General features: G+C 40.6%; 1 protein-coding gene across 1 annotated transcript; it reads left to right on the top strand.

Annotated features, from left to right (window-relative positions):
• Positions 1-225: 225 nt before the first annotated feature.
• si:ch211-79k12.2 (uncharacterized protein LOC568844 homolog) lies at positions 226-6,546 on the top strand. The gene is made up of 3 exons (XM_053623189.1): positions 226-1,813; positions 3,012-3,282; positions 3,551-6,546. The coding sequence occupies exons 1-3, from the start codon at positions 1,775-1,777 to the stop codon at positions 4,882-4,884; spliced, it is 1,644 nt and encodes a 547-aa protein (XP_053479164.1). The 5' UTR covers positions 226-1,774; the 3' UTR covers positions 4,885-6,546.
• Positions 6,547-9,988: the final 3,442 nt, after the last annotated feature.

Raw genomic sequence — 9,988 nt, 5'->3', positions numbered from 1 at the left:
TGAGAATTCGGACATACGACCTCTCTGGTGTACTGCTTTTCGCCTACTGTGCAGTAGGTAAGTGTGCGGTTCCGGACGCAGCCCGTGTCTCGGTTCGGCAGTTTGATCTCTAGACTCATTTTACTTTAGGGTGTAATTCGAATTATGGCGGGAAATTCCATGCAACATGCACATGGGATCCATTTCCAAAGGAATTTCCTGATCGTCTGGATTAAGCCAAACATTCATTCATGTCTGTGTCACTGATGCTGTGGGAGTTAGGCGAGCTCCAAAATTTCCCTTTATTTTCGATGGTCCCGGAATAACAGCATGTTCCAAACATTTCCGGCACACATTCAGAAACGCAGTGTGTATATGCCAGGTGTACTCCCTAACACGTACAAAAGGATATGTGATACGAGCATGTCAATGTGACTCCTTGAGTTTTATTCCCCATTCATTCTCTAGGGGGCGAAATCGTGCGTTTTTGGTTACGTGCGCGAGAAGTGAAAAGTAGTAGCACGCCTCTCCCAGTGTTTAGTGACGGTGACGCAAACCGTGTGGGACTAGCCGCTGAAAACTGTCCGGAAGAAGAAAAATAAGTATGGGCAATTATAATAGTGATGCTTTGCATAGCAAAGCATCACTAATTACCCATGGCCTTATTTGTTGAAGTTCATGTGCATTAAAGAGTCTATCAATAAATCTTGCACCTTTATATGTAATCTTTTGTAAACCATGAGTGTGATTGTCAGATTAAATTCATAAGTAGCCTAATGTGCACATTTAAAATAAGTGGGCTATATTTCTGTATTTAATTACAGTGTATATAATTCTATTATATACATTAAATAATTTGTTATAATTATTATTATTATTATTAGTAGTAGTAGTAGTAGTAGTAGTAGTATTAATATACAGATTTAGTATTAATCTTTGGATGGTCTACAAATAAAACAAGATTCTATGCATTCGTAATTGTTCTGAATTATATTGAATAAATTGTTTTCATTTCTTTATGCACAATCATACAGAGTTATTCATAAGACGATTCATAATCATGACATACTAAAAATGTTGCCCGTTTAAGTTAGCTACTTTTTCTTAACAAGTTGTAGCGTAGCTAACTACTTTTTTTTTTTTTTTAAACTACTTTCATAGGTAATATGAGTAGCTTAGCTTGAAAAGCTACAGTTTCAAAGTTGCTTCCCCAACACTAGACAGGTGATGATGTTATGAATATTTATAATGGTGTTACAGACTGTACCAATCATTTAGTGATGAATTGTATATGTTAATGGGCGCACGGTGGCTTAGTGGTTCTGTTAAAGGAGCTTCTGTTCTGTTCTTTACTGCTCTGCTCTCTCCTGTCTTCTTCTTCAGAGTCAAGTCTCTCTCTAATATTGCTGCGGACTTATCTTCTGTCTTGTCTCAATTCTGCTCAAGTTTCCAGAAGCTAGCATATAATTGTGAATGCACTAGCTTGTTAGACAGGGAGTCAGTTATAAACTTCATGACTCGTACGAATAGTTCATTATAATAACGAACTTTTGGAGGCTTAATACCAGATAGCATTCTACATCGGGTGTGAAAGCTATTTTTCCGTGGCGGTAGGGAGGGGAGTTATTTATGGAGCGGGGTGTGGTCTGGTTGGAAGAAGCGGAACGTGTCAGTCACGTGACCTAGAGCAGCATCCGGAAGTGGTCCACCGCTGGTGAAGGAACATGGCGGTGTATCAACAGCTGCACGACCGCTACAAATTCTTAAACATGACATTGAGGTCGATTTCTCTGTAATGCAGCAGTTCAGGGTAATGGACAAGGATAGATTCGCTGTGAGTATGCGCACAAATACACAGTCCGTGTTAAATAAATATGTTAAATAGCATGGAGTAAAAATAACAAACAAACGCAACTGTTCAGGCTCGTAACTAAATGGTTTCCGCATCTCTGTAAGTATGTAACTGCAATGCTTAGGAATATGAAAGAATACATTTTACATCGCACTGGATTTTCTTTTTATTCTGCACTGAATTAGCTTATAGCAAGACGTAGTGTTTTCGGCTAAAATACGAAAGAGATGTACCTATAAACGTCTCTGTCCTGTCGTTTCCTCTCCCCTGCTTCTTCTTATGTTTTGACTTATTAGTAAATTTAGTGTGTAAACACAGCATATCAGGTTCACACTGTGGTCCGGAAGTGCAAAACACGTTAACAAAACAAAAACCGAAGAAAAGCAAATTCAGAAACACGGCAGAAAAAAAAACAAAAAAAAAAAAAAAACAGAACAATCAGAAAATACAACAGCAGAAAAGGCCAAAAAAAAAAAAGACCAAATAATCAGAAAATGCAACAGCAGAACACCTCCCAAAACACAACAAATAATCAGAAAACACAACAGCACAACATAAAAACACAAGAACAGAAAAAAATCCAATAATGCAGCATCAACAACAACCAGCAACAAAAAAAAGAACGACAACAAATGTGAAAACGCTGCAGCAAAATCCAGAACATCTGAACATGACCTGAAAAGCATCAAGTTCAGTGTGTCTGTCTGAGAGACTGCAGAAAGCAGACAGCTAGAGGATTTACAGTTTACAGTAAGATGTAATATAAGCCTAAATAAATTAACTCCTATTTTAAATTATACTTTAAAAAAAAATATATATATATATATATATATATATCAAGAGCAGTCATGTAATGTTATTTTTAGATACGCTGTCAACTTTGGATGACATTTATGAGTATGCGAATACTATAAACCTGCCTAAAGGAAGCTGGGTTATTCAGAATTAATCCTCAAGAGAATAACTCTATGAAATAATTTTTGCTAGACTAACTTGAAAAAGTGTGATCCCCTCCTTGTGATAATCACACGCCATGTCCAATCAGCCACAAGCATGCTTTGAGCATGTTTTGAGTTAATGATATTATGTTCCTGAATTTGCTGTTGTGCTTTTGGTTTTGTTAATGTGTTTTGCACTCAGGCGCCACTGTGCATTCACCCTTGTGCTTTTCTTCACACAGTCTGCTTCCAGCTCTTGGCTGGAGATGAATAACTTCATTGGTGACCTTATGGCTTTTAGTGCGTCTGGCTCTGGTCAGCTACTGAAATGCACTAACAATCAACCGCTCCGTACTGCCTGGGAAAGCATGGGACCTGAAACACCAGCACCCAAATCTTGTTATCCTACTCCAAGTGACCTGCACAATCAGAGCCAGAGGAAAAACATGACAGGAAACAGTTCACACTCTGGACAGAGGATTGAGGAGTCCTCAAATTCTGATGAGCTACATGGTGAGTGTATAGCTACAGATTGAAGTAATAGATTTGATCATGTTTGTATGACAGCGTTTTACTTAGGGGTGTGATGATGTACCATGATAAGCAAATTGCACGGATACAGCAACATTATATGTAAATGGTTAATTTAATGTTATCATTATTGAAAATGCGTTGAAGTGGTCAGCAGATACTGCGATACATGAAAAATCCTGATGTTAGTTATCATTATAGTATAAGGGTTTGTGGTGGTTTCTCACCTGTATTTACTTCTTTACTGCAGTACGGCCATATGCCTGCAGATGCCCAGGCTGTCCTCTGTCCTCAGCTTCTACCACTCCGTCCACTATGCATCCACTCTGCCTGAAGGCCAGAGACAGTTCTTCCTCTCAGGCTCAAACATCAAGAGAGTCCACATCACAGTCCAAAGAGCCAAGCACAGTCTCGCTTGGCCTGGGCTCCTGTCTCAGCCTGGCTTTTTCTCTGGAAGAAAGAAACAGCGAGTCGACCAGCTTGTCCAACCTCGAACACCAGGACAAAGGCACAAACACACACAATCCGACCCCTGCTTCAAACGCCAACCCCCAGATCTGCCCACCAGCTCTCCAGGCCTTCCCCTGCTTCTGCTGCCATCCATGCCCTCATCTCCTGCATCCCCAGCAGGCATCCGAGAGCCGCTTTGCCCACACTCACTCTCACCACCATTACCACCACCACCATCACCACTGCCCGCTCACCGCTTGCCTGTTGTGCCAGCGTTCCTTTAATTGTGCACAGCAGGACGGCCACACCCAGCGCCAGCACCCGTGCATGCACTGCTCTGCATTGTTCATGCGGCCCTCGCAGCTGCTTCAGCACCAGCGTACCCAACACTCGTCCAAAGCTGGCGGCTTCCTGTGCCCAGAGTGCGGCCGTGTCTTCAACTCGCACAGTAACCTCCGTGTACACCTTAACGTGCATACAGGAGCACGACCCTACATTTGCGCTGACTGTGGCAAGAGCTTCAGTCAATCAGGTGCACTCAAGATCCATCGGCGTGTCCACACAGGCGAGCGGCCGTACACGTGCACCTACTGTGGCCGGGGCTTCCCCCACCTGGCTGGTGTCAGGGCGCATCAGCGCATACACACCGGTGAGAAGCCGTACCAGTGTGCGCAGTGTGGCAAGGGCTTTACACAGTCAGGTGCCCTCAAGGTCCACATGCGTGTCCACACAGGTGAGAGGCCCTTTATTTGTAGCCTGTGCGGCAAGGGCTTCTCAAACCGCTCTGGTGTCCGCTTTCATCAACGTACTGCGCATGGCATTATCACTGAGCCCAATTCTGTAGGACGGCCAAGCCTGGCCAGCAGTAGCTCAGATGTCCAGCAGAAGCAGGCTGATCAGGCATCATCTGCCCAGCCCATGGAACACGGGCCTCTTCCAAGCAGAAAAAACTCTGCGCGAGACCAAGAGGAAGTGAGAAGATCCCTTCCTTACGGCTGTGAGGACTGTGGTATGCGTTTTCAGGATGCTCTCTCCAGAAACAGGCATCAGGCACTAGAGCACTATTCCACCGAGGATGAAGATCAGAGTGAGAGACCGGGAACAGCACAAGGAGAAAAAAAGACATTGGTCTAATAACATACAGTATGTGAATACCATACTGTAAAATAAGTTGGAAAAACAGATTAGCGTCTAGGTCAAGAAAACCAGACTAGGTCAGTGTTAAAACCCTTTGTCTAATCATTGGAGAAAAAAAAACTTTTGTGTGCTTCTGTATGTGGCCTTAAATAAATAAAACTGGTTTTAGCACTTTCAACTAAAATTTATGACAAATATCATACTAAAGAAAGAGTATGATACTGTTTTGGGTATGGTTTGTGAGGAGTTCAGAATGTTCTCCAATGTGTCCATGTTTCCATTCTCCAATACTAATCACAGTGTTCACAGGTCATGTGCAGAATGGCTTTATTTGCCATTACAGTGTTATTTTTTATAGTAGATCCCAGAGCACAGGGTAGCAGGAATAGTGCTAGAACGCTGGGTATTGTGAAAGGTCAAAGGGATGCGATACATGGGGGTAGGAAGAGACCACCGAAGAATGAAGTACATGTCCAGGAAAAAGAGACTGGCATTGGAAAAATGTTCCCCAAGAATGTTAACATGGACTAGAAGGCAGAGAAGGAAATGTAGCCGGGACATAATGAATGAGCGTGAGAATTGGCCACCTAATCTTTATTGGCCAGTCTGCTATGACTGGGACCGCGTGAGCAGGAACTGAATCCATGGCAGGACCTGGAAGAGTGGGGTAGAGGAGATGGAACAAATAAAAGCCAGTTACAGTGCCAGATCTTTATCCAGTGTTGGCTGTCACCCTGGATGGATTCAGGATTCAGGACTGATTATTGAAGCGGTGATGGCCCACCACAGGGAGGTAGAGGAGGTTAAACAAGTAAGGCAGGGCTGATGGGAGATGTGGTTGGGTCTGGGGATGAATACAAAACAGTAATTCAAACTAATCATGCGACTGGGGAGCACTGGTAACATAGAATCAGCTAGCACTGCGGCAGTGACCAGCCTTACTAGGGACTAAGACTGCATCCGAGGCTGGACATGCTGGGACAGCATGGCCACAGTGGGCAGTGGAATACATCAGGAATACAATCTAGAAAAACAGCAATTTTTAACTATATTGTACATTTTAAGTACATTTTTAAGATCAAACTATTTTGTATAGTTTACCGCTTTAACGTGGAGCACTTAGGATATTAAGACTTTACATGTGACTATGCATGTGCGTACCTTTTGTACATTAAAAACCAACATCCACTGAATGACATGACAGCAGTTTCATACTATTATGGGACACACTTTTTTCTCTGAAGCAGTGTGAGACACAAGGACAAGCTAACTGTTGTTATGATTGGTGTTATGAGCTGTGTCTCAAATTCAAAACCATGACCATATGTTTAAAAGTTTTGTACAAAATTTTGAATACCCAGTAGATTGGTATGCAGAACAGGCTATTTCAGTAGGTTTTTAAGCTATGAGAGTATTTTTTTAAAATCCAAATTCTAACTGTAATAAAGAAGTCAATGTTAAAACTGAAAAACGTACTGTCTAGAGTAGTACATACAGTAATTACTTGAGACACAGCTCTAGTCTGTTCAGTCCACTGCGAATATCACAAAATATCTCACAATACTGCCTATTCTATTGGTATGTGTGGTATACATTAGTATGTGTTCATTTTTTTTCTTCTTTTTGGTTGTGTACAATTAAAGCACGAAATGAATTCAGGATATGCGTTGCAGTCATTTTACATACATACATACATACATGTACTTATAAGCCAGTATAAACCCAGCCTGAGGGAGAGGGTGCAAAGACTGCAAAAGTAGGAATCCACAGAACATCTCGGATATTCATAGAGTTTCAAAATACGAATAGAATATTATGCTGTTTTAATTTCACCCCTCCTTTAGTCTAGGTTTAGGATTACTGCATGATTGGGAAATCTACACTCGCATATTTGAGGATACAATACCTTTAAGGATGGGATTCATGTCAACTGTCTAGATTTAATTAATTTAAAACAGTATTTTCTTTTAATATGATCTTTCAAAATCCACACAGTGGCATGACTTTAGCTGTTGAGTTTCAAACTGCTGTTATACATACAAACAGTACAAATTTTTAGCCTATGACAGGGTTGTGTATAAATGTTACCTTACACATAATGACTATTAACAACAACCATAAACAGAGCTTGGTCTGCTTGCCTAGCCCAGATGAGTTTACCACCTCTCATACAGCATTTCATAATTATTTGGAATAACAGGTGAAACACAATACGTGCATGTGTAACTTCTTTCCTGAGAGATTATGCCCCACTTCATGTTAATTACAGCGCCAATCCTAATAAAGATGCCTGTCACTGTTAGCCCACGCTTCCACTGACCCCCTCACACATGGACAGCAGAGAATGTCCATGAGCAAAAAAAAAATCATAGCTAAAATTCTAAAGCATCTAATTAAATTAATCAAATTCAGAGTAGTTGAAAAGCAGCCCCAAGTAAGTATCATGCATAAATGAACGTACTTTTCAGAAGGTCGACATTTCTGTATCATAAATTCTTTATTCTAATATTTTGAGATACTGGATTTTTGATTTCCATGAGCTGTAAGCCGCAATGCAGTTTTATTTGTAAATTGTAGCAAGAGCAGCTTTCCAGGAATCCAGATGTACATTAATATCCCTAATAAAGGAAGCCAGAGGCACCAGTGACAGCAAAAAAAATTACATAAAAATCTTGAGAGGAACCAGATGCAAAGTTTGAGACTATCGGAAATAGAGCCAATGTAGTATGGATAAGATGGTGGTGATATCTTTCTGGTTCTAGTAACATCTCTGCCTGGTGCATTCTGGATAAACTGGAGCTTGTTATGCACCTACTGAACATCCAGGCAGCAAGGCATTAGAGTAGTCCAACCTAGAGGCAACAAAAACATGAACTGGTGTTATATCGGGCAGCATGGTGTCACAGTAGGTATCATTGCTGCCTCACAGCTCAATAGTCCCAGTTCCAATCTTGGCTTTAGGTAACTGTGTGGAGATTCTGTGCATGTTCTCCTCATGTGCATGTGGGTTTCCTCCAGGTTCTCTGTCTGAACAGCTTCACAAGAACTGAAATTCCACCTCTTCACTAAATACTTAAATGTCTAACAGTGTTTTAGCTTTTAGTATTCCTTATTTGTTGTACAGTGATATGTTTTTGATGGGCAATACAAAGAACATATCTTAATACTTAATGTATTATTTTCGTGATAGTGTAAGAGGCAGAAGTTGCTCCAATTGCTTCCATTTCTTGTTAGCTATCTGGGACTGGCTGAAAAGCTGGCTTTTAACTTGGCTACAATCAAATAACTTTTTTTTTTCAAGCCAATGCATGTTGCACAACAAAATGAGGTAAACCAGGACAATGATGCTAACACCACTAGAGTCTAGCACAGGAACTACATACAGTCATGTGAAAATATAAGTATCCCCATGGAAATTGTTGGCTTTTTTGACATATTTGGACAAGCAAACATTTGATCGTCTTTGAAACAGTGCCTATTAGTGAAGTTGATACACTATCAAATGACATAAAATGTACATTTTGTAGTAATTTACACAATTTAAATGAACAAAAAGCAGATCAGTCACTTGGAAAAAGTAAGCACACCCCTACATTTATCACACCTTCACATCCATAAAATTAAAATCAGGTGTTCAAAATTGGGTGCCAGTGATTAGAACCTGCTTAGGTAGTGTAGGTGTAACCTGTCTTATTTAAACCCCTCTCATATCTAGTGTCTGGTGTTCCCTTTGGTATTGCCATGTGCTGTATCATCATGCCAAGATCTAAAGAGGTTGTGGATGCCTATGAGTTTGGCAAGGGATTTAAAAAGATCTCCAAATTATTTGAAATACATATTTGAGCATATAGGCAAAGACCAGACCTTTTGAAATAATCTGCTCTGGACAGATGAATGAAAGATAGAGATGTTTGGCCACAGTAACAGCAGATATGTTTGCATAGACCAAATACAGCTTTTCAGGAGAAGCACCTCATACCAACTGTGAAGCATGGTGGTGGAAATGTTATGGTTTGGGGTTACTTTGATGCCTCAGGGACTGGACAGCTTGCATTCATTAATTCAACTATGAATTCTGCATCATATCAAAGAGTGCTTGAGGACGTGAGGTCATCTGTCCGAAAGTTGAAGTTGAACTGAAAGTGGACCTTTCAAAACTTTAATGATCCTGTGGCACACTACTGTGGCACACTAGCAAATCCACCAAGGAATAGTTGAAAAAGAAGAAATGGAGGGTTATGGAATGGCCTAGTCAAAGCCCGGATTTGAATCCCATTGAAATCTTGCGGGGGGATTTAAAATGGGCAGTACATGCAAGAAAACCCTCAAACATCTTGCAACTGAAAAATATTGCATGGAAGAGTGGTCAAAAATTCCAGCAAGCCTGGTGGATAATTACGCAAAATGCCTACAAGAAGTTATTTCTGCTAAAGGGTGCAATACTAGTTTCTGTGGCCAAGGGTGTACTTACGTTTTCCACAGAAGAATATCACTTCTGTTGAAATTTCTGTTGAATAAATGATTGAAAAATTAATTTTCATTGTGGTTTTGTTAAAGTTTATCAACTACATTAATAGGCACTGTTTAAAAAATGATCAAAAGTTTTTTTGTTAATTTAAATTGTGAAAATTAATACAAAATTGCTATTTAATTTCATTTGATAGTGTATTATTATTATTATTTTTTACACTTTTTTAGAGTGTTTTTTTTTTTTACACAAATTTATTAATAGGCACGGTTTCAAAGAGGATAAAATGTTTGCTTGTACAAATATGTCAAAAAAAGCCAACAATTTCTATGGGATGTATTTATTTTTTCATTTAACTGTATGTAGCCTGGGCACATGGCAGTTTAGTGGTTAGCACGTTTGCCGCACACCGCCAGGGTTGGGGGTTCGATTCCTGCCACTGCCCTGTGTGTGTAGATGTTCTCCCTGTGCTGTGGGGGTTTCCTCCAGGTACTCCGGTTTCCTCCCCCAGTCCAAAGACATGCATGAATGGGTGTGTATGTCTATGTGTATGTGATTGTGCCCTGTGATGGATTGGCACCTTGTGTACACCACCTTGTGCCCCATGCCTCCTGGGAAGGATAAGCGGTATAG

Source organism: Ictalurus furcatus, chromosome 1 (assembly GCF_023375685.1).
Source record: "Ictalurus furcatus strain D&B chromosome 1, Billie_1.0, whole genome shotgun sequence".
Lineage (NCBI taxonomy): Eukaryota > Metazoa > Chordata > Actinopteri > Siluriformes > Ictaluridae > Ictalurus > Ictalurus furcatus.
The sequence above is the reverse complement of the archived record's forward strand: the minus strand, read 5'-3'. Positions and strand labels throughout refer to the sequence as shown.

What these genes read in the sequence shown, in the direction of transcription:
- si:ch211-79k12.2 (XM_053623189.1), top strand. Translation starts at nt 1,775, where the DNA reads ATGCAGCAGTTCAGGGTAATGGACAAGGATAGATTCGCT. An exon ending in TGGACAAGGATAGATTCGCT is followed by an intron (nt 1,814 to 3,011) that starts GTGAGTATGCGC and finishes TTCTTCACACAG; the next exon opens with TCTGCTTCCAGCTCTTGGCT. An exon ending in AAATTCTGATGAGCTACATG is followed by an intron (nt 3,283 to 3,550) that starts GTGAGTGTATAG and finishes TCTTTACTGCAG; the next exon opens with TACGGCCATATGCCTGCAGA.